This window comes from Orycteropus afer, unplaced genomic scaffold, assembly GCF_000298275.1.
Source record: "Orycteropus afer afer isolate SDZICR_OR568_19922 unplaced genomic scaffold, OryAfe1.0 scaffold01031, whole genome shotgun sequence".
NCBI lineage: Eukaryota > Metazoa > Chordata > Mammalia > Tubulidentata > Orycteropodidae > Orycteropus > Orycteropus afer.
Window position 1 is genome coordinate 266,980 of NW_006922618.1, and position 23,524 is coordinate 290,503.

The 23,524-nt window shown below is 54.4% G+C and overlaps 2 protein-coding genes across 2 annotated transcripts in view; one reads left to right on the forward strand and one right to left on the reverse strand.

The window, feature by feature from the left end:
- Positions 1 to 6,576: 6,576 nt before the first annotated feature.
- On the forward strand, positions 6,577 to 12,820 carry SYDE1 (synapse defective Rho GTPase homolog 1). The gene is made up of 7 exons (XM_007958579.1): positions 6,577 to 6,664; positions 8,221 to 9,186; positions 9,403 to 9,617; positions 10,195 to 10,321; positions 10,535 to 10,695; positions 11,853 to 12,078; positions 12,414 to 12,820. The coding sequence occupies exons 1-7, from the start codon at positions 6,577 to 6,579 to the stop codon at positions 12,818 to 12,820; spliced, it is 2,190 nt and encodes a 729-aa protein (XP_007956770.1).
- A 1,489-nt stretch (positions 12,821 to 14,309) lies between these two features.
- The window catches only part of ILVBL (ilvB acetolactate synthase like), a 9,459-nt gene continuing 244 nt past the window's right edge, over positions 14,310 to 23,524 (reverse strand). Inside the window, exons 2-15 of the mRNA XM_007958580.2 lie at positions 21,574 to 21,775; positions 21,355 to 21,482; positions 21,132 to 21,270; positions 20,935 to 21,046; positions 18,590 to 18,689; positions 18,360 to 18,457; positions 18,106 to 18,242; positions 16,693 to 16,827; positions 15,578 to 15,692; positions 15,319 to 15,488; positions 15,173 to 15,243; positions 15,020 to 15,091; positions 14,770 to 14,875; positions 14,310 to 14,488 (exon numbers count right to left, since the gene is read on the reverse strand). Coding sequence (XP_007956771.1) covers positions 14,310 to 14,488; positions 14,770 to 14,875; positions 15,020 to 15,091; positions 15,173 to 15,243; positions 15,319 to 15,488; positions 15,578 to 15,692; positions 16,693 to 16,827; positions 18,106 to 18,242; positions 18,360 to 18,457; positions 18,590 to 18,689; positions 20,935 to 21,046; positions 21,132 to 21,270; positions 21,355 to 21,482; positions 21,574 to 21,775 — 1,764 coding nt within the window. The remainder of the gene's footprint in view (positions 14,489 to 14,769; positions 14,876 to 15,019; positions 15,092 to 15,172; positions 15,244 to 15,318; positions 15,489 to 15,577; positions 15,693 to 16,692; positions 16,828 to 18,105; positions 18,243 to 18,359; positions 18,458 to 18,589; positions 18,690 to 20,934; positions 21,047 to 21,131; positions 21,271 to 21,354; positions 21,483 to 21,573; positions 21,776 to 23,524) is intronic.

Consider the following 23,524-nt stretch of genomic DNA (forward strand, 5'->3'; position numbering starts at 1 on the left):
CTCACCTCCCACGCAGGAGGCCCAGGTGGAACTTCCAGCCAATGCACATCACATGCAGCCATCACTTATCTGTCAGCGGAGCCTCCTGTGAGGTGATGATGCTGAACAGATCTCAGCAAAGCTTCTAAACTACAACGGAGCAGGAAGAAAGGAGTGGTGGTCTATTGCTGAAAATCAGCCATTGCAAGCCCTGTGGATGACAATGGTTCAATGCGCAGCTGATCTTTGGGATGACACAGGACCATGAAAGTACCATGGTATTTTGTTGCACATGAGGTCATCATGAATGGAGGGTTGACTTGATGGCAGCCAACAACAATATTAATTCAATGATCTACATGTGGCCATATAAATGTAAAGAAACAGAAATACTTTCAAAAGGATTTACAAAAAAAAAAAAAATTATATTCATATGCTGTCTTACGCTGGGTTCCCTAAAGAAACAAAGCCACTGAAGCATATCTATAGGTGTGTGTACCCACACACACATACATAGAGAGGGAGAGAAAGAGAAAGATAGAATGTATCTCAATGAAATGGCTCATGCAGTTGTAGATGCTGGCAAGTCCTAAGCATGGGTCACATGTCAAGCTGGAGGCTTCTTCTGACTCCTGTTGCTGCAGGAGCTGATTAACCCAAGATTGGCAGGCAATACAGCAGGCTGTTGGCATTGGAAGTTGATGAATCCAAGATCAGCAGGTAAGATGGTAGGCTGCTGGCTCATGGACTGTGAAGGCAACCATCCCAAGATCAGCAGGCAATAAGGCAGGCCACAGGTTGAAGTCCAGGAACCAGCGGTCAGATGAGGAGGAGGCAGAGGAGGATCTAGATCAAGCAAAAGACCAGAAATCTTGGCCCGTGTGTCCATATATGATGGAATTAGGCCAAACTCCTGAGAAATTCCCTTTCAACTGATTGGCTTCTCATAGCAGATCTCATCATGGACATGATTATATCATATCAGGTCTCATCATGGGAGGTGAATACATGATAGCTGCTAAACCACTGAGAATCATGGCCCACCCACATTGACATACAACTTAACTATCACATGTGCCATGTGGGATATGTTGTTGATGTTGCTAGGTGCCATCGAGTCAGCTCTGACTCATAGTGACCCTGTGTACAACAGAATGAAACACTGCCCAGTCCTGTGCCAGCCTCACAATCCCTGCTATACTTGAGCTCATCATTGCAGCCACTGTGTCAATCCATCCCATTGAGGGCCTCCCTCTTTTTTTCTGACCCTCCACTTTACCAAGCATTATATCCTTCTCCAGGGAACGGTTCCTTCTGACAAGATGACCAAAGTAGGTGAGACCAAGTTTGGCCATTGTTGCTGCCAGGAGCATTCCAGCTGCACTTCTTCCAGGATAAATTTGTTAGTTCTTCTGGGAGTCCATGGTACTTTCAGTATTCTTCACCAACACCACAATTCAAAAGCATCAACTCTTCTTCAGTCTTCCTTATTCATTATCCAGCTTTCACATGCATATGAGGCTACTGAAAATACCATGGCTTGGGTTAGACACACCTTAGTCTTCAAAGAAACATCTTTGCTCTTCAGCACATGAAAGAGGTCTTTTGCAGCAGATCTGTCCAGTGCAATACATCCTTTGATTTCTTAACTGCTGCTTTCATTGGTGTTGATCGTGGAGCCAAATAATATGAAATCTTTGACAACTTCAATCTTTTCTCTATTTATCGTGATGCTGCTTATTAGTCCAGTTGTGAGGATTTTCATTTTCTTTATGTTGAGGTATAATTCATACTGCAGTATGTAGTCTTTGATCTTCATTGGTAGGTGCTTCAAGTCATATTCACTTTCAGAAAGCAAGGTTGTCTCATCTGCATGTTGCAGGTTGTTAATGAGTCTTCCTCCAATCCTGATGCCACACTCTTCTTCATATAGTCCAGCTTCTTGGATTATTTGCTCAGTATACAGATAGAAAAAGTATAGTGAAAGGATACAGGATACAACCCTGACACTCACCCTTCCTGATTTTAAAACCTGCAGTATCTCCTTGCTCTGTTCAAACAGCCGCCTCCTGGTCTACATACAAGTTCCTTGTGAGCACAATTAAGTGTTCTGGAATTCCCATTTTTCTCACTGTTATCCATAATTTGGTATGATCCCACAGTCAAATGCTTTTGCATAGTCAATAAAACACAAGTAAACATCTTTCTGGTATTCTTTGCCTTCAGCCAAGATCCATCTGACATCAGCTATGATATCCCTCATTCCACATCCTCTTCTGAATCCAGCTTGCATTTCTGAAAGTTCTCTGTCAATATACTGCTACAACCCTTTTTGAATTATCATCAGCAAAATTTTACTTGCATGTGATATTAATGATACTGTTTGATAATTTCCACATTCTGTGGGATCACCTTTCTTTGGAATGGGTACAAATATGGATCTCTTCCAGTCAGTTGGCCAGGTGGCTGTCTTCCAGATCTCTTGGCAAAACCAAGTGAGTGCCTGCTGAGTGGCATCTGTTTGTTAAAACATCTCAACATTCTGTCAATTCCTGGAGACTTGTTTTTTGCCAATTCCTTCAGTGCAGCTTCGACTTCTTCCTTCAGTACCATTGGTTCTTGATCATATGCCACCTCCTGAAATGGATGAACATCGACCAGTTCTTTTTGGTACAGTGACTCTGTGTATCCCTTCCATCTTCTATTGATGTTTCCTGCATCAGTATTTTGCCCATAGAATCTTTTAATGTTGTAACTTAAGGCTTGAATTTTTTTTTCTCAGTTCTTTCAGCTTGACAAATGTGGAGTGTGTTCTTCCTTTTTGGTTTTCTAACTGCAGGTCTTTGCGCATTTCATCATAATAACTGACTCTGTCTTCTCAAAGTACTCTTTGAAATCTTCTGTTCAGCTCTTTTATCTTGTCACTTCTTCCATTTGCTTTAGCTACTCTCTGATCAAGAGCAAGTTTCAGAGTCTCTTCTGACATCCGTTTTGGTCTTTTCTTCCTTTCCTGTCTTTTTAATGCCCTCTTGCTTTCTTCATGGATGATGTTCTTGATGTCATTCCACAATTCCTCTGGTTTTCAGTCACAGGTGTTCAATGTGTCATATCTATTCTTCAGACGGTTTCTAAATTCAGGTGGGATGTAACCAAGGTCATATTTTGACTCTTGTGGACTTGTTTTAATTGTCTTCAGCTTTAACCTGAACTTGCATATGAGCAGCTCATGGTCTATTCCAAAGTCAGCTCCTGGCCTTGTTTTGGCTGAAGATACTGCACTTCTCCATCACTTCTTTCCACAGATGTAGTCTGTATGATTCCTGTGTATACCATCTGGTGAAGTCCACGTGTATAGCCTCCATTTATGTTGTTGAAAAAAGGTATTTGCAATGAATAAGTCATTGGTCTTTCCAAAATCTATCCTGCCATCTGTGGCATCATTTCTATCACCAATGCCATATTTTCCGACTACTGGTATAGGAGCTCTGGTGGCATAGTGCCTAAGGTATTTGACTCTAACCAGAAAGAAGGTTGGCAGTGAAACCCACCAGCCACTCCTCAGAAGTAAAGTTGAGCAATCTATTTCTGTAGTGATACCACCTCGGAAACCCAAGAAGGGATCACTATGAGTCAGATTCAACACAACCGCAGTGAGTTTGGTTTTTGTTTTTGTTTTGTGTGTGTGTGTGTGTGTGTGATACGTATGAGGTCTGCTCTCACACCTACTCTTGTGCTCGCCCCCATTCCTCTGAAGCTGTGTATCCCAAGGTGATCCCTGTCTTGATATCTGAACAGAGTCTCTGCCTCTCTCTCTACTGTCAGCAGCTGCCTCTAAGATTCTGGGGAGGGAGGAGGGTATGTCCCATCTCCTAGTGTGCCCCAAATATACACAATTGAGATAAAAGAACAGAGCCTAAGAGACCTGTGGGACAAAATTAAGCATACCAACATATGCATAATGGGAGTCTCTTGGAGAAGAGAAAAGGGGAGAGAAAGAATATTTGAAGAAACAAATGGCTACAAACTTCCTAAATTTCATGAAAAGCTTGCATATTGCTATGATGCAGAACTAGTTTCAGTGGAGCTTCCAGACTAAGACTGATTGGGAAAAAAAGCTTGGTGATCTAGTTCTGCAAATCAGTCAATGGAAACCCTGTGGATTACAACGGTCTGGCCTGCAACCAGTCGTGGGGATAGTGCAGGACTGGGCAATGTTTCATTTCATGGTGCATGGAGTTACCACGAGTCAGGAGCTGACTTGACAACAGCTAACAATAACATATTCAAGAAGCTCAACCAACTGCAAGCAGCACAAACTCAAAGAGATCCATACCAAGACACATAATAACCAAACATATACAACCTCCTCTCTCCAGGCCTCTTGTCCACCCCAATCCCCCATCTAGGCCTCCACCACCTGGAACCTGGTCTCCCACCTGAACATTTAGTGGTGACTAAGACAGACCAGCATCATCTCATAATGTAGTCCCAAGACAGACGAGGGGACAGATAACAAACCATTGACACTACTCACGTCAAGCCATGACAAGCGTTAAAAGAAATAAAACAGAGTGATGTAAGGCTGGACAGCAGTGAGTGGTCAGGGAGGGCTTCCCAAGGAGTTATCGTTTGACTTAAAGGATGGGAGAGAAGCAGGCTCAGAAGAATCAAGATGTCCCAGGAAGGGGAAACTGCATGCACAAAGGGCCCGGGATGGGAACAGTTTGCTATGAAGGAAGAACATGAAGGAGCCCATGGTGAGCAAAGAAGAGGAGATCAGACATCTTGCAGGCCACTGCGGGAATTTTATTCTCGATGGAGTGAGCAGTCATGGGGAGATTGCTCATCAGGAGTGTGCTGTGGTTTCAGCTTTTAAAGTCCACTCTGAATGCTGTGCAGAAAATAGAATGCAGAGGTTAGGTAAGTTATATTTTCCAAGATGGTCACAACAATCTTTCCCAACCCATTTCTTCTTATATAATATGATCTTGATATGTGTTCCACTGAGAGAAGTGGGGTCTATATCCTCTCCTCTTGAATCTGGTGCCAAGGCTGTATTAGAAAAGGGAATGCTGCTTCTATCTTGTTTGCTTTTGGAGATCTAGTGATTGTGTAAGAAGTCCAACTACTCCAAGGCTACCATGTTGGCAGGAAGCCCAAGCCACATGCCATTTGTAGGTGCTCTAGGCCACAGCCCCAGCAAAGGTCCCAACCAGAGCCAAGCACCAGACATTTAAGTGAAGATGTCTCCAGATGATTCCAGACTCTCATGTGACAAATCACCCCTAACGACATGGTCTTCCCAGCTGAGGCCCAGGTGTCATGGAAGAGGAACAAGCAATGTCAGCTGTGCCTTGTCCAAATTCCTGACCCCAGCCTCTATAAGCAGAATGAAATGGTTATTTAACCCACTAAGTTTGGGAGTGGTTGTTACACAGTAATAGTAACTGAAATGAGGTGTGGGACACAGGAGGGGTATCTGGGACACCACAGAAGAGGCTGGAGGACAACAAAGGGAAAGATGCCAGGGTCTGGCCTTGGGTGAAGCAGTAAATTAGAAGCTGGGCTGGGGAAAGGGTACATGTTGACAGCGTTTTGGAGGGAGACCCAAGAGAAGGTGCTGAGTGCGTTTGACAAGGGTGGTTGGATGAGATAAAAGATGTTGGTGCTGTTCAGTCAGCTCTGACTCATAGGGACCCTACGTACAACAAAACGAAACACTGCCCGGACTGTGCAAGCCTCATAACCCTCACTATACCTGATCCCATCTTCCCAGACACTGTGTCAACCCATCTTGTTGAGAGCCTTCCTCTAAAGAGAAAATGCTGACCCTTCACTTTGTTGTTGTTGTTTGCCATCGAGTGGGACCAGATTCATAGCGACCTCTCCTTGGGTTTCCGATGCAGTATCACTACGGAAGTAGATTGCCCAACCTTCCTTCCAAGGAGTGGCTGGTGGGTTTGAACCGTCAGCCTTCTGGTTAGCAGTCAAGTGCCTTAGGCACTATGCTACCAGAGCTCCTAGAAAGAGATGGCCTGGTTACCTGGAGGGGAGAGTCTGGTGGGTTTGAGCCGCCAACTTTGGGTGTAGCAGGTGACTGCCTTAGGCCTGAGGCCATCCCCTAGACCCTTCACTTCACCAAACACGATATCCTTCTCCAGGGAATGGTCCCTTCTGACATGACCAAGTGCGTGAGAGGAAGTCTGGCCATTCTTTCTTCCAAGGAGCATTCCGGCTGCACTTCTTCCAGGACAGATTTGTTAGTTCTGGCAGTCCATGGTACTTTCAGTATTCTTCACCAACATCATAACTCAAAAGCATCAATTCCAGGGCCGGAACGCGCCAAGACATTCAGAGCAGAAAAGGGCGTCCCAGAGCCCCCACCCCGTGCCCTCCTGGCCCCAGTGACTACATCTCCCAGCACCCCCCGCTCGGGCCGCGGGAAGGGGAAAAAAAAAAGTTTGGGCCAAGCATTCCCGGAATGCGCTTCCTGCTGCCGCGGGGTGGGGGGCGGGCTGGAGGCCGGGGCGGGGCGCGCGAGCGGCAGGGGGGCGGCGCGGCCGGACAGGGCGCACACTCGGCCGCCCCGGCCCCAGCATGGCCGAGCCATTGCTCAGGAAGACTTTCTCCCGCCTGCGGGGCCGGGAGAAACTTCCCCGGAAAAAGTCAGACGCGAAGGAGAGGGGTGAGTGGGGCACTGAGGTTTTGGGGGTCGCGCGCCCCGCCCGGCCTGGGAGGAGGTCCTGGGACTCGGAGGAGGAGCGGCCAGGGGTATAGGGGGCCCCCCGCGGTGCCCCCTGCGGGCGCAGCTGCCAACCAGCCCTGGGGCCCCCGGGGCCGGGGTCCTGGAAGGAAGGGGCTAGGGCAAGGCGGGGGGTGGCGCAGACCGTTATGTGCGACGGGCCCGGGATGCCAGCGCTGCGGGCGCCTTGGGAGGCCGGAGAGGGGGCCTCGCCCTGACAGGAAATGGGGCCGGGACTGAGCGCCTGGAGGGTGGAGGGGAGGAGGGGCTGGGAGGCGAAGGCGCTGGGGCCCTGTCTAGCCCGGCAGGGAGAGATGAGGAGGGGGCAGGCATCCCACCGCACCCGCTCCCGTTCACTGACTAGGGACTGCAGCTTGGCAAGGGCTTCAGCCCTCTTCTCCGAACGTGGGACATTCCCCCTCTTACACAGATGGAGAAACTGAGTCAGTTAGGTAATTAGCCCCAGGCCAATGAAGTGACTTAACGGGCTTTTGGGACTATGCTACTAGTAGGGACCTCCACGATAGAGCCCTGGGGATGTAAAGCAGGAGAAAGAAGGAGGGGTCAGCAGGCAATTCAGAGCGACTTTAAGAAAACTTAAGCTGCATGAAACAGGGGGTCCTGGGAAGGAGGGGGAGAAGGGGAGAGAGGGAGACCATTCTACAGATCTGACCCCCCACAGCCATTCCCAAAAATTCCCAGGGCAAGGAGAGGAGACAGGGTTGCACACACGCACACTCACGCGCGCGCACACACACACACACACACAGAGGAAATCACCCCGGATGTCCGAGGGGGAGGAAGGAGCAAAGGGGAGGCTTCCAGCGGTTCACAGCGGGGATCTGGCCTGGGTGTCGGGGCAGGACCTGCCCCAGGATGGAGACAGAGTTTGGAAGACGGGCCCTTGGGGGGGGGGGGTGGCAAGGAACCTTCAGGGAAGGGAAAGCCAATGATGCTAGTGTCTGTCCCCCAAGTGAGCATCGACTCACTTGTGTGTGCTCGACTGTGGCAAGGCCTGGAGTAGGTACTTCCCATGCTCTTCTGGGAGGTGGGTGTCACATCCCCCATTCCATAGGAGTCTGAGGCTCAAAGAGGGGAAGTGAAGCGTCCAAGGTCATCCAGTGGGGGGAGTAGGGGCTAATGAGAAGGGTGGGGACAAGGGAAACCAACCCAGACCCCAAGGCTGGAAGGTGGAGGGACAGAGTCCCCACTTGGGTGCCAGGGCCTGAGATGGGGTGGGCTCTAAGGCCACCCATCCCAGACAAAGCACCAAGCTTCAGGGGTCAGTGACCTGTCCAAAGCCAGGGCTGGCTGTCATTTGTCCAACAAGCATCTAGTGGATGCTGGTGCTGCGTGTACCCCAGCCCTGGCAAAAGCTAGGGGAAGAGCCTTGGGCTGGTGCTGGTCTGAGAATGGTTGGAGGTGGCCCCGGGCAGCCAGGGGTGGTTGGGGGCAACAGGATGGAAGACACTTATTCGCATCCCTTTGCTCTCCACCAGGCCGCCCAGCCCATCATGTAGAGCCCAGCCCCCTGGAGCCAAAGCCCCAGGCTCCAGAAGGGTGTCCAGCGGGCGCAGAGGGGCCCCCCAGCCCCGAGGCCTCGCGGAGCCCCGCACGGGGGGCCTACCTGCAGAGCCTGGAGCCCAGCAGCCGGCGCTGGGTCCTGGGCGGGGCCAAGCCTCCGGAGGAGGTCGCGATGGGGCTCGGGGCGCCCAGCAGCCGGGAGCCGGCCGGCGAGATCTGGTACAACCCCATTCCCGAAGAGGACCCCCGGCCGCCGGCTCCTGCGGGGCCGCAGCCAGGCGCCGGGGAGCAGGAGGGTGAACACCTGCCGCCGCCCCCCGCCAAGGCCTCGCGCACCAAGTCCCCGGGCCCGGCACGGCGCCTGTCCCTGAAGATGAAGAAGCTGCCGGAGCTGCGCCGCCGCTTGAGCCTGCGAGGCCCCCGGGGCGGCCGCGAACGCGATAGGGCTGCCCCTGCGGGCTCAGTCATCAGCCGCTACCACCTGGACAGCAGCGTGGGGGCCCCCGGGCGCGCCGCAGGGGCTGGGGGTGCGAGGGGCCCCCGAGCCGGCTACCTGAGCGACGGCGACTCGCCCGAGAGAGCCACGAGGCCCCCATCGCCCACCGCCTTCCGGCCCTATGAGGCGGGCCCAGTGGCCCGCGCGCCCCCGCCCGCGCTCTGGGGCCGCCTGAGTCTGCACCTGTACGGGCTCGGGGGGCTGCGGCCGGCATCTGGGGCGCCCCCTCGGGACCTCTGCTGCCTCTTGCAGGTGGACGGGGTGGCCCGGGCGCGCACGGGACCGCTGCGCGGCAGCCCGGACTTCCTTCGATTAGACCACACCTTCCACTTGGAGCTCGAGGCCGCCCGGCTGCTGCGGGCCCTGGTGCTGGCCTGGGACCCCGGCGTCCGGCGGCACCGGCCCTGCGCCCAGGGGACCGTGCTGCTACCCATGGTCTTCCGAGGTACTGTTTGTGCTGAGGGGGAGAAGGGGGTGGAGGGGCAGGGAGCGGAGTAGAGGAGGACTGGATGCTGAGGGGAGGGCAAACCTGGCCCAGGACGTGCCTGCTCAGAGTCCCCAGGGTGCTGGGCCTGGAGTGAAGGGATGAGTGCAAGTATGGGGGCCCGGGTACAGGGGCCTGCAGGGCTCAGACCCAGCTCAGGCCCCCTCTCGTTCGCAGGGTGCCAGGCCCAGCAGCTGGCTGTGCGCCTGGAGCCCCAGGGGCTGCTGTATGCAAAGCTGACCCTGTCGGACCAGCAGGAAGCCCCAGGCACAGCGGAGCCCCGGGTCTTCGGGCTGCCCCTGCCCCTGCTGGTGGAGCGGGAGCAGCCCCCTGGCCAGGTGCCTCTCATCATCCAGAAGTGTGTGGGGCAAATTGAGCGCCGTGGTCTGCGGGTGAGCTCCCCACTACCTCTCTGCCCCCAAACCTTAGCATGCCCAGTCTGGGCCACTCCTAGCCCCCATCCCAGTCACCAGGCCACAGCACCAGCCTGAAACACTCTGGGTCATCTACTCTTTTAATAACACAGCATCCTGGCCCTCCCAGAGCTCAGAATCTGATAGGGGAAAAAACACAAACCTATTAACTCAACAAATATAAAACTATAGCGAGGAGAACACTCCTCCTCCTAGGAGGGAAGCTAGCTGAGGCTGTAAGAGCTGAAAATAGGACGTGGTCTGTTTGGGGTAGTCATGGAAGGCTTCCCTGAGGAGGTGACAAGTGAGCTGACAGAGGAGTCAGACTTTCCTAAGTCAGTGGAGGCTCAAGACAGGTGACCCGATCAGAATATCTATGAGCCAGGTTGTCCAGAAAGCAAGGCAGGGACCCCCCTGGCAGGTGTCAGGAGCAAGAAGACAGCCAATGAGGCCACAACCCTCCCACCCACAGCATCCACTCCACCCTGGCCCAGACCTTAAGCCTCCACCTCCTAGGTCCCATCCAGGAGACGCCTTTCTCTGCCCTCAACCCCAGGTCGTGGGGCTGTACCGTCTGTGTGGCTCGGCAGCAGTGAAGAAGGAGCTACGGGATGCCTTTGAGCGGGACAGTGCGGCTGTCTGTCTCTCCGAGGACCTGTACCCTGATATCAATGTCATCACTGGTCAGCATGCCCCTCCTCCCCCTGCCTGCATCACCCCCATTGGACCCTCACTGTCCCTACTGTAGCCCCTCTGGGACCTCACCTCTTCTGTCTAGGTTTCCTTTCACTCTCCTGAGCCTGTCATCCTCCCTCCTCCCTGCTCCCAGTCCCAAATGACCACTCTGGCCTCAGGGGCCAGGGGTGCCCTGACCAGAGGGTGCCGTGTGTCTGCAGGCATCCTCAAGGATTATCTTCGGGAGTTGCCCACTCCACTCATCACTCAGCCCCTCTATGAGGTGGTGCTGGAGGCTATGGCCCGGGGACCCCCAGGCCGGGCTCCCCCCAGCCCTGAGGGCACCAGAGGGCTCCTCAACTGCCTGCCAGATGTGGAGAGGGTGAGTTGGGCTGAGGATGGCCTATCCTGGGTGGTTGGGACACATAGGGAATGGGTACGAGCTTGTGGCATCACAACTGTAGGAAGCAGCTGCTCTTAAACCAGTTGTCATCAAGTTAGTTCTGACTCATGCCAACCCCGTGTGTGTCAGAGCAGAACTATGCTCCATAGTTTTCAGTGACTGATTTTTCCAAAGGAGATTGTCAGGCCTTTCTTCTGAGGCACCCCTGGGTGAACTTGAACCTCCAGCCTTTCAGTTAGCAGTGAGTGTGTTAACCATGTGCACCACCCAGTTACTCCTAGTGTCACCGATTCACAGATATGAAAACCAGGGCCCGGAGAAGTTGAATGGATTGCCCAGGCTCACACAGCTGGGATGTGTGAAAAACTTAAGACTCTGCACTAGGGTCAGTTAACGTGCCACAGAGAGCTTCCTGGCTGTGGGCTCCTGGTCAAGTTTTGCCCCTTTCTGTGCCTCAATACCCTCATCTGTAAAACGAGACTCTGGCCAAGTACACAGAGGAATGGGTTCCAAACAAATCTCTGCCAGTTCCAAAGCTGATTACTTCCAGCCTCAGTCTGCCCTCCAGACATGAAATGAGATCATCTGGTGGGGTGGCGTAGTGCCTAAGGTATTTGACTGCAAACCAGAAGGTTGGCAGTTCAAACCGACCAGCCTACTCCTTGGAAGGAAAACTGGGCATTCTACTTCAGTAAAGATTTACTGCCTCTGAAACCCAAAGGGGGTCACTATGAGTCGGAATCTACTGGATGGCAGTGAGTTTGGGTTTTTTTTTTGTTGTTGTTGTTGTTGTTACCGCAGCCAATCCTGGATTCCAGTCTTGGGTCTGCCATGTCCCTTGAACTTGTTCCCCACTATGCACCTTAGTCTGGGAGCTTTGGTGGCATAGTGCCTAAGGCATTTGACTGCTAACCAGAAGGCTGACAGTTCAAATCCACCAGCCACTCCTCGGAAGGAAGGTTGGGCAAGCTACTTGCATAGTGATACCGCCTCGGAAACCCAAGGAGGAGTAGCTATGAGTCTGGTGGGACTCCACTGCAGTGTGTTTGGTTTTGGGTTTTGTGCGCCTTAGTCTATAGCAGGTACAACAGGGTCCTGGCTTTGCCCGCCTCATGCCCTCCCAACCCTCTCCCCAGGCCACGCTGACGCTTCTCCTAGACCACCTGCGCCTGGTCTCCTCCTTCCACGCCCACAACCGCATGAACCCGCAGAACCTGGCCGTTTGCTTTGGGCCTGTGCTGCTGCCGGCGCGCCAGGCACCCTCCCGGCCGCGCGTCCGCGGCTCCGGTCCCGGCCTTGCCAGCGCAGTAGACTTCAAGCGCCACATCGAGGTGCTGCACTACCTGCTACAGTCCTGGCCAGGTGAGCCCGCTCCGCCAATCAGGCCAGGTCGTGCAGCCCATCTGATTCTGCAATTTAAGGCAGACCACACCCCTTTGTCGGCGTTACTGGTACTTGGTTGCTTCTGGGGACCACTTAACGATTCAGCCATTCCATCCTTGATGTGTCAGAGGTCCTTCCTGTTGGCCAATCAGACGCCTAGTTGCCTTAGTAACCGGTTCTATCTCAGCCAATGAGATCCCGGCGATTGCCTTTTGCCTGATCAATCAGGCCTGATTGCTTCAGTAACCAATCAGAGGACAGGTCGCCTCCGCAGCGCGTGTTGGCTTGTTGAGCCTGCCCTCTTCTCTTTACAGACCCCCGGCGGCCCTCGGAGACTCCGGACCTAGCCCCGTACCTGCGACCCAAACGAAAGCCGCCGCTGCACTTGCCGCTGGCAGCCCCCGAAGTGGTGACCAGGCCTCGCGGTCGGGGAGGCCCCGAGAGTCCCCCGAGCAATCGCTACGCCGGCGACTGGAGCATCTGCGGGCGAGATTTCCTGCCCTGTGGACGAGACTTCCTGGCCGGGCCGGACTACGACCACGTGACGGGCAGTGACAGCGACGACGAGGACGACGACGAGGCAGGCGTGCCGCGGGGCACCGCCGACTTTGAGGACGACTTTGAGGCGCCATTCAACCCGCATCTGAATCTCAAAGACTTCGATGCCCTTATCCTGGACCTGGAGAGAGAACTCTCTAAGCAGATCAATGTATGCCTCTGAGCCAGGCAGAGTGGACCCCGGTTGCTAAAGGCCGGGCTCTTGGTTGCTAAAGTGGAGCCTTGATGATCAAGGACCAGACCTGTCGCCAAGGCCTAGCTCCTGGTTGCTAGGGCAGAGCCCTAATAACCAAGGACTAGATTTGTTGCCAAAGCCAACTCCTGATTGCTAGGGAGTTGTCAGGGGACCAGCCAGTCCCTTGCTGAGAATCCTTCCCAATTTCTAGTGCCCAGTTGCTGGTACTCTCAGCAACTGGTTGCGAAGCGGTTTTAGGGACCAGCTTTCCTGAGTACCAAGGGCTTCTCTTATTGCCAAAAAGGAAGTTCTCCTGCTTGCTAGGCCGGCCTCTTGCCTCCCCTTGTAGGGGGAACCACCAAATACTGTGAGCATCACCCTGGAAGGGTGAACGGCCCCCATCTACACCAGCCAACTTTCTTGCTGCTGCCAACCAAGTCAGTATTAGCTTTGAAGGCCATTCTCTGCTCCTCCCACCCTTGGAAGGTCCAAGGACCATCAGAAGGTACTGTTGGTCTTTTGTTTTTTTTGGGGGGGGGGGAGATGGCACAGCCCCTTTCTTGGGCTCTAGTTTATAGGGTATCCTGTTAACATGCACAGCTGTTAACATGCTCAGCTGCTAACTGAAAGGTTGGTGGTTGGAATCCACCCAAAGGCACCTGGGAAGAAAGGCCTGATCTTCCAAAAACTCAGCCATTGGAAAAAACCCTCTGGGGCACAGTTCTACTCTGACACACACAGGGTCACCATGAATTGGAGCTGACCTCTGGCTTTTCTGGGGCTTACAAACAGCTGGTCTCCCCTCCCTCTTCTCCAGGGAAGACCCCCTCCTGCCTCACATCAGTAAATGGAGACAGCAGAGTTTGGCCTTTCTCATCCCCTTCCCTCCCCTCCCCATTTCCCAAAAACTCTTTGAGCACTTACCCCTCCTTTCTGGAGGGGCTTGCCTGAAGCCTCAGGCTGGGGCACTTTGGTACGGAAACTATTTATTGCCTCCATGCATGGGTGTGTCTGTAAGGGCGCGTGTGAGTGGGTGTGTATAAACTGGATGTGTGTGGAGTGGGTGTGTGGGGCTCTTTGAAGGACCACAGAGGGGGAAGAGTTCACAGTGCCCAGGCACCCTGAAATCCCCAAGGTTCCAGTTGGGAGAGTAGGGCCCCCTCCTGCCCCCACCTCCTCCCTTCCCCTCCATCTCTGTGGACAATAAATCAATATGCACAGGCCTGCCCCAACGGGCCCAGAGGTGGTTTATTCAGTCTGTTAAGAGAGAAAGGCTGGGAACCTCCCTCAGCCCGAAGATTGTCCCAGCACTACTGGGAACTTTCCCAGGTCCTGACTTCTTCAGACCCTCCCTGTCCTTTGGGAGGTTGAGGAGTCACTGGGGTCACGGGATGGGCCTGAGGCAGGCAGAGAAGACGAGGCCAGCAAGGTACAGTCCAGGGGTGTAAAAGAGCCAGAGGTCCTGCCCCACGCGATGCTACACGGCGATGGACCCGTCTCGGAAGTCAGTCTTCCCAGTAAGAATGTTGACCACAACCGGGTGGCCATCTTTGCAGTGCTGCTGGGCCTCACGCAGCACCTGGACCACCTGATCCTCATTCTCCCGGCATAGCAGCAAGCCCCGGGCCCCCAGACCCTTAGCTGCCTCGTGATAATCTGTAGGAGGAGGTCAGTCAGGTGGCCGCCAAGGGCTCTGAGACAGCCTTTCACCTTCCCCACAGACCTTCACAACCTCATGGCCCCTCAGACCTTTCTGTAGCCCCTGCCCTCCCAGCGGCCCCTTAAACCTACCTACAGCACCCAGCCCCCTCCACAGCCCCTTTCCCCTCCCTGCTCCCGATGACCTCTCATAACTACAGTGCCCTACCCCCCCCCACAGTCCTACACTCCTACCCATGGCTTCTCTCCCCTCCCTCTCCCTGCACAAGGCCCCTCACCTGTGTAAGCCAGGCCACAGGCCACATTGCTACCCAGATGGGGCACCTGCTCCCGGGAAATCTGCGTCCAGCCAGCATCATTCCCCACCAACGCGATCACTGGGGTCTGCAGGAGAAGATGGGGTCACCCATGGCCTTCAGCCAGGGGACCCAAGGGGAACAGACATCTGCCAGATGGAAGGGCACCCTCTTCACCCCTGATGACATCATTCTGAGTGTCCCTCAGGGCAGGGAGCCCTGGCCTGCTCACCTTGTGCCTGACAAAGGTGTCAAACTCGATGAGGCTATAACCAAAGGCTCCGTCCCCAAACAGGCACCAGACCTGGTGGGGCGCACAAGGTGGTTAGGGGGGCCCATGGCCCAGAGAGCAGCCAGCCGCCCACCCACCGTGCCCCCAGCTTACCTCAGCATCCGGACAGCACAGCTTGGCCCCGAGTGCAAACCCTCCACCGACCCCTAGAGTCCCAAAGGGCCCTAAGAGGACCAACAACAGGTGAGTTTGATAAAGGCTGGTAACACATCCCCTCCAGGGCATGGGACCCTACTTACCAGGATCCAGCCAGCGAAGGGGCCCACGGGGCCGCACCAGGTGGGCAGCAGTGCCCACAAAGTCCCCACCGTCAAGCACCAGGACCGCGTTCTCAGGCAGGGTCTCCTCTACCAGCTGTAGCACCTGCACTGGGTTTAGGTGCCGGGCTGTGGGCCTCGCTGCCTTCTCCCTGTGACCGGGCATGCAGGTCAATGGCAGGCAGCAATGGGAACCCCCACAAGTGCCAGGAACCCCCACCTCTACCCCACCCAGACACACCGGAAGGTCTGCTCCTTCTGCTGGTCGGCTTCTTGAAGCTCCTCCACCCAGTCTGGGGCCCATGTGTGGCCTCGCAGGCCCTCACTCAGCTTCAGCATGAAAGAGGCCACGTCTCCTGGGGGAGGGATAAGAGCGTATGCCTGTGGGGAGGGGGCCTGACGACAGTGCATTGAGGAGGGCTAAATGGCTGGAAGACCCTGAGCCTGACCATGTGAGGATGCCTGAGTGAGAGAAGGACAAGCCTAGAGAAATGAGATGCAGGCATGGTAGTTGGAACCCACCCAGGGGTTCAAAGACAGGCCTAGTAATGTTTCCAGAAAGTCACAGCCTTGAAAACCATATGGAACACAGTCCTACCCTGCACCTGAGTCAAATCACCAACAAGTAACAAGAACAAGAAGCACATGGGTAATACAAGCTGGCCTCACTGTCTGGTGCCTCTTCCACGCAGGCCACTGGGCCTGTCCGTTCAGCACTGACTTAGGTCAAAACACAGCCATGTCCACCAGACGCATGTCTCCAAGCCAGATGCATGGGAGGCCCACACAGAACATTCCACAAACAGATAAACATCCCAGGGTGCACTTCACACCATGTGCACTTTGGCAATGACCAAACGGGGATCAAAGTTGTGTGTCTCATCCTTGTCTGCCCCTCCTTCAGGGATCATTTCTGTCCTGGGCCCCCTGCCTCCACTGGGCCCCCTTCTATCCCACCTGCCCCACCAACTGCCAGAGTAGACCTTCCCAAACACAAGCCCAGTCATGCCTCTTCTGTACCAAACACAGAAGCAGGGACAGTCACCTTCTAGGATGATGGGCAAAGAAGGGTGTGGGAAAGCCCCAGGGAAAGCGAAAGTGGGGGGCTGGGGGCCAGGCAGGAGGACCTCAGGGGCCCAGGAATGAGGTCTTCATTTTCTAAGAGTAGAGGGCAGCTAGGGGACGCGATGACACCCATGTTTCCAAACCTCCCACCGTCTGTTGCACAGATGCACCCATCCATCTGAGACTGGCTGCCTCTGGCAGGGGTGGGGCCTTACTCATCAGTACCCAACTCTAGCAGGGAGGAGGGGAGCTGAGAAGAGCCAGCATGAGTGGGGAGACTCGGGGGCTCACCCTGCACAACCTCCTGGGGCTTCCAGAATAAGTCCGAGTTGAGCAGCATCTCTTTGCGGTTGCGGTTGACGATGATGACCTTACTGCTGCGGCTGAGGGCACGGCCGTAGGACAGGCGGAAGTCACACACGATTCCTTGGGGTGGGGAGAATGGACAGGACCTCAGTGAATGGAGGCCCAGGGTCCTGGGGGTGGGCTCACTGCCTTATCTGTTCCATTGTGCAGACTTGAGTGCAAAGGAGCTCCCTTCTCCACCCTTCTCTGTATCTCTGCCTTGCCTTTTGTATTGATTTTGGGTTGGCCTTGTAACTTGCTCTGGACAACAGAACATGGCAGAGGTTGAGAACATACCATTCCTAACCGTAGGTCACAAAAAGCCATGCAGCTTCCTCTCTCCCTGCAGAATAACTGGGCTCCCCCTGTTGACCCACGTATTTCTCATCCCTCACTGACTAAATAAGCTGAGCTACCCTGCTGGATGATGGTGGGAAGAATGCAGCTCCACCCACCACAGTCTATAGGCACCTGACCAACTGTATCAAAGAGCCCAACCTTGATCAGCACGGCTGTTTCCCAACTTGGGTGCCCAGGATGACTGCAGACACATGAACAACCCCAATTGAAACCAATAGAACTGCCCCGCTGACCCACAGCTGGATCTTGAGAAATAATAATTGCATTTTAAACCCCTGGGTTAGGGGATGGTTATTACACAGCAAGAGCTAACTGGTACACTGTATGGATGAATTGTATGCCAAAAATATGTGTTGACATCCTAACCCTATACCCATGATGTAATCTCATTTGGGAATAAGATTTTCTGTTATGTTAGTTAATAAAGCCAATCAGTATAAGGTGTGCCTTATACCTAAACATTTTTGAAATAGCGAGATTGAGCACAGAGACTAGCAAGGACAAACGGGAGAAAGACAGACACCATGCAGAGGAACAAAGGAATGCCAAGGACGCTAAAGAAGTTGAAACAAGGATCCTCTCCCAGAGCCGACAGAGAACCTTCCCCTAGACCCAGTGCCCTGAATTCAGACTTCCAGCCTCCTGACTATGAGAATATAAATTTCTGTTCATTAAAGCCACCCACTTGTGGTATTCGCTTGGGAACTAAGACATCCTCTATCATGTTTCTGGCAGGATTCCAAGTACTTCATGTGACAATGTACAGAAAATACAGTAGGTGCCTAATATGTGTCCATTCTCCGTTCTATGAAGTTGAGTCACAGCACACAACCACAGCCTAGAGACAATAACCTGGATTTCAGACTCAGGGCTGTTGGATAAACCAAACCCTTGAAAGGCTGGGGTGCTAGGGTGTCCCTGGCTAGGAGGGGCAGGCCCACAGGGTGGAGGGGTGCCATGAGACAAGGAGTGGAGAAAGGGGGGAGGAGGCCAGCCCACCTGCCAAGATAACGACATCAGCCTTCTTCAGGGCGGCGCTGCGGTTCTGCCGGATGTGCAGGGGGTTGTTGCGGCCCAGCAGCCCCCGTGCCATGCCCCCTAAGAAGCAGGGGACACCCAGGGTCTCCACGGCAGCCCTGGGGGTCCAGGCAGAGCAGGGGTCAGTGTGTCCAAGAGCCCGCCTCCTCGTTACAGGACACTGGAGGAGCCAGGGACAGGAGTGCAATAACAAGGGCAGGGCTGGGGCTTCTCACCAAAGCTTGTCAGCAGGCGTTGGGGGCAGCAGGGCCTGGCTCCCCAGTAATATGAGGGGTCTCTTGGCCCGGCTCAAGATCTCCACGCAACGCTGGACCTGGGGCAAAAAGGGGATCAGGGGGCCATTCCCAAGTCTCCATCAGCCCCATGATCAGGGCCCTGGTACTGACTCAGGGACAGGCCGTGCTGCCAGGCAGGGGCCCTTGGTCAGGAAAGAGAGACGATTCACCTGCTGAGGGGGTGCTTGAGGGATGTCCAGGGGCAGAGGTCCTTCAGGCTGAGGCTCCCAGGCCCCTGCAAAGAGGTTGGCCAGGTGATTCTCTAAGTACCTGTCAAGGGCAGAGGAAGGAGCTGCTTATCAGGGGTCCCTGGGAAGTGCGGACAGTGAATGTGTTCAGCTGCTATCAATAGGCTAGAGGTCTGAGTCCACCCAGAGGCACCTCAGGAGGCCTGGCCATTCACTGCCAAAAATCAGCCACTGAAAACCCTACAGGGAACAGCCCTACCCCGACACACGTGGAGCTGCCAGGAGTCGGAGTCGATGCAGCAGCAGCTGGTTTGATTTACAGTCACCAACTCTGTAACAGACCCTGTGCAAGGCCTGAGGCACAAAGGGAAGTCTGGCCCAGCCACTGTCCGCAAGGGCACGCAGTCTGTCCGAGAACAGGCACATGCGCTGCAGCCAGTGGAGTTCAGAGTCAGAAGTCCGTTTTCTCTTTTAAAGAGGAATCAAGATTTCAGAGAATGACAGGAGGTCAAGGATGGAGCTGAGAGACACCATCAATGTTTACAGCAAAGTCCTGGGCAATGGAGACAACCAAAATGTCCATCAACAGATAAATGAATAATAAAATGGGGCCCATCCATACAATGGAAGACTCTCAGCCATAGAGAACAGGACTCTTGACACTGCTGTACCATAGATGAACCCTGAAAACATCCTGCTGATCCAAGTAAGTCAGACACAAAAGGACAAATGCCGTAGGTGCTCTCATAAAATGAGCAAACATAGAAAACAAAGATGACTAGTGGTTACCAGGGGTGGGGGCAGTTTTTGCCTAGGGGCAGTGAGTTTATTTATGTTCATGGTGGTAGAATGATCTGAACAACAACAGAACAGTTGCACAAACTGAAGAATATCATCAATGACACTGAAGTACATGTGTAGAAATTGCTGAGACGGCACATGTCATTTTTTTTTTTTTCCCCACCACAAACAAACAGAAAGGAATAGGCAGAGGCTGCAAGGGATGAGAAGGCCAAGGGGAGGGGAGTGACCAGGAGGCTGGGGAACAGGGAATTTTAAGGAGGCTGTTAAGGCCCTAAGACAAAATCGCAACTCTGTGAGCCAGAACCTCGGGTACTCTGTACACACTCAGAGAGGGGGGCTGGCTTATCTCGTGTCCCTCCTGGTGGAAGAAGAAAGTAGCATCTCAAGAGTGTCCCAAAACAGACCCCACCTTCTGCACAACTCTGCTCAGGTGACGCCCCTGCTGGTAGCCTTTCCACCCTCTCAGCTTTTGCGTCGATCCCAGCTCCTGGCCACCCGTGTGTGTCAAGAGTAGAACTCTGCTGCACAGGATTTTCACAGCTGTGACCTTTTTGGAACCAGATCACCAGCCCTTTTTTCCAAGGTGCCTCTCAAAACCAACACTCACTGCCATCAAGTCAAACTCGACTCATAGCGACCCCTCCTTGGGTTTCCGAGGCAGTATCACTACGGAAGTAGATTGCCCCATCTTCCTTCCGAGGAGTGGCTGGTGGGTTTGAACTGCCATCCTTCTGGTTAGCAGTCACGTGCCTTAGGCACTACTCCTAAGGTGCCACTAGGTGGACTCAAACCAACAACCTTTCAAGTAGCAGCTGACTGCAAACTCCCTTGCACCACCCAGGCTTCTGAACTGCAAGAAGCCCCCTGAAGACATCAGCTTTTCCAGAAAGACCTTCACACTTGTCCTAAGCCAGTCCTGCTGCCCTGAGCTCTCCAAGCTCCTGGCTACTCAGTTGGACTCGAAGTCAGCAGGCCCACAGAAACGCACTATGATCCACCGTCCCCTTATCTTAGCCTCGGGGAAGTCTAGGCACTTATATTCAAACCATCTGCCTTCTCACTGCCCCATGGCCACCACCCTGATCAGGCCACCATGGCCTCTTGCCCTGTGATCCTCGACACCTTCTCCTGGCTTCTGGTCCCCCCACCCCTCCGTCCACTCTCCAACCACTGCCCTAGGGAAACCCAAATTGGAGAGTCCCACACCTCTGCTTCAGTCCCTGCAATGCTTCTCCAGGCATCACATCATGGAAGAAAACCTACAATCTCGCAGTGGCCCATCAGCCACTCTGAGCTCACCCCCTCCCCCACACCCTTAGCTCTCCTGCTCCTACCACAAAGGGGCCTCCTGACTTTTCCAGAGTTCCCCCTGCCCCAGGGCCTGTGCACGTGCTGCTCCCTTGACTTGGACGGCCCTTCCCACTGGAATCAATGAAATGAGGGGCTCTCCTTGAGGGGTGTGGGCAGGAAACTGCAGGAGAGGTCAAGGACAGGGAAGGGTATGGCAATCTAGGAGTCCTCACCAGGTGACCCCCCAAGCCAGGAAGCCCTTGGATGGCTTGGCAGGCAACATCTCCTTCTGGACCATGAAGTAGGGGTACAGTACGTCAATGGGCAGCTCCACGAACACCGGGCCTACAGGGACAGGGGGACACTGAGCCTGTGGTGCTACCAGCCTCTAGCCCCCAAGGCCCGACCACCACCTAGCCACCAGACCTACCTGGGGTGCCTGACTGGGCGGCAGCCATGGCGGTCCGCAGGGTGGGTACAATGTCCCGCACCCTCCTCACCGAGGCACAGAACTTGCAGAGCGGCCGGAACAGCGACAGCTGGTCAATGTCCTGGAGCGCCCCCCGATTCTGGCAAAGACAGAGGTCATCTAATCAGCATGTGAGTCCCCCAGTCCTACCTAGGGCCCCCACTGCCCCCCATGGGCTGAGCACCTTCAGCAGGGTGCTGGCAGCGCCTCCCAGGAGCAGAACTGGGGACTGGGCCATCTGGGCATTCTTCACTGCTGTCACAGTGTTGGTAAGGCCAGGGCCCGCTGTCACTGCTGCCACACCCACCGTCCCTGAAACACAGAAACTGTCATGGCCCTGCCCCATCCAGACACCCCATTCTGCAGTCACGGCCACCCCCGTCCCACCCTCCACCACCCTTACCAGTCAGGCGGGCCACGGCATCAGCTGCAAAGACAGCTGTGACTTCATGGCGTGTGTCTACCACGCGGATGCCCAGCTTCTCACAGGCCACCAGCAGTGGGGAGATGTGCCCGCCCACCAGCGTGAAGAGGAAGCGTACCCCATGGGCACGCAGCACAGCTGCCACGTTCTCCCCACCATGGCGGATGCTGGCCTTGTCCACCTGGGCCCCAGGAGAAGGAGGAGGACAGGGAAGACAGTCAAGGACCAGGGCAAAGAAACAAGGGCAGGTGGGATGAGGGGTAAGCTCATCCCCAGGAGGGCAGGGTCGGGGTCGGGGTCAGGAGATGCTCAGTGTTGGTCCAAGAGTCATATCATCTCCTCCCTCCCTCCCCTGAGCCCTCAGCTAAGAGTCATCATCACTACATCCTTGAAGAGCTAAGGAGACTACAGTTTACCCAAGGCCACAACTAGGAAGTAATGGAAGCAAGACCAATACTCAGAGAGAACCATGCTCTTCAGTGCTCTGCTCTGTTACACTAACTGCCTGGAAGATGATGAAGCAACCTGAGCCGGAGGAGGAAAAGGATCTACATAATGCCAGGGAGCTTGGCCAGGGCATGGGGCAGGGATCCAACCACAGCTTGGGACTGTAGAACCGCCTGCCTGCCAGTGTGCCCACAGGGCCTGGTGGCCTAACTCCTTCCCTCCCGTATCTTTTACCCCTTTCAAGGCAGGCACAGGCCCAGCTGACAGGCTGCCAGCTGCCACGGGCCTGGCACATATTGTTGGCCTGAGCATGAGGCCTCCCAGCCCCAGACTTCATGCCCCACACACCCCAGGGGCCTGAGCTTTTAATCCCCACAGCTCCTTAGGGCTAGCAATGCTGATCAACTGCTATGACATGAAGGGCTGAGGACAGACCTGGTGGGGTGGGGAGCGGGGGTTAGGGTTGAAGGACTGGAGAGGGGCCTGGGGAAGGGTCGGTGTTGCTGCTGGCTGTGAGAAGAAGGAACAGGAAAGGCCTGAGGAGGGGTCAGTCCCTGGGTGGTGCAAACAGTTAACATCCTTGGCCGCTAAATGAAAGCTTGGAGGTTCAAGTCCACCCAGAAGGGCACTGGAAGAAAGGCCTGTAGATACACTTCTGAAAAACCAACCACTGAAAAATCCTACAGTAGTTCTGGTGGCATAGTGCCTAAAGCATCTGACTGCTAACCAGAATGCTGACAGCTCAAACCCACCAGCCACTCCTCAGAAGGAAGACTGGACAATCTGCTTCCATGGAGATACTGCCCTGGAAACCCAAGAGGGGTCCCTATGAGTTGGATCCAACTCAACAGCAGTGAATTTGTCTTGTTTTTACAATCTTACAGTGCACAGCTCTACTCTGAAAACACAGTGATCCAGGTTCCTCCTAGCTCTGAGAGGAAGGTCTGGAGAGGGGGTAAATTTCTGAGAGGTGCCCAGTAGTTAAAAGTGATGACTGTGGGGCCAGTTCTGGCCAAATGTGTCATAACCTCTCTGGACCTCAGTTCCCTCACTGAAAAACAGAGCTATGACACCACCACCTAGATCAGGGGCGTGGCCTGGAATACCTGAGGAATTCCCTCCACAGCATGGTGCTCAGCAGAGGGGTTTAGTCACAAAATGTCACCATCATCTTCTCGGGTGCCTGTCCACTTGACTCCACCAAATTTAGAGGACAGTACAGTAGTGGTATCTCTAAAGGAGCTTGGCCCCTGGGGAAGGAGGTAGGCGGGGCGTGAGGGTCAGCAGCCTAGCCTTTCCGGTTCTCTCTTGGTGGCAAAGTCCAGATTTTTGCTGAAGCGTAGCAATGGAGCAGAGCCCTGGGCAGAGTCCTATGGCGAGTCCCTGTGGGCTGGTAGGGCCTCACTTTCCCCTCCTGTAATGCAAATGAGCTGCAAGGGATGCCGGGGTCTCCCCTTCCTGGCCTGCCCCCATCCGCACCTCC

Excerpts from the sequence above, each read along its gene's own strand:
- SYDE1 (XM_007958579.1), top strand. The coding sequence starts at position 6,577 with ATGGCCGAGCCATTGCTCAGGAAGACTTTCTCCCGCCTGCGGGGCCGG. Across the intron at positions 9,618-10,194 it reads TTGAGCGCCGTGGTCTGCGG|GTCGTGGGGCTGTACCGTCT; the intron begins GTGAGCTCCCCA and ends CCTCAACCCCAG. Across the intron at positions 10,322-10,534 it reads TGATATCAATGTCATCACTG|GCATCCTCAAGGATTATCTT; the intron begins GTCAGCATGCCC and ends GTGTGTCTGCAG.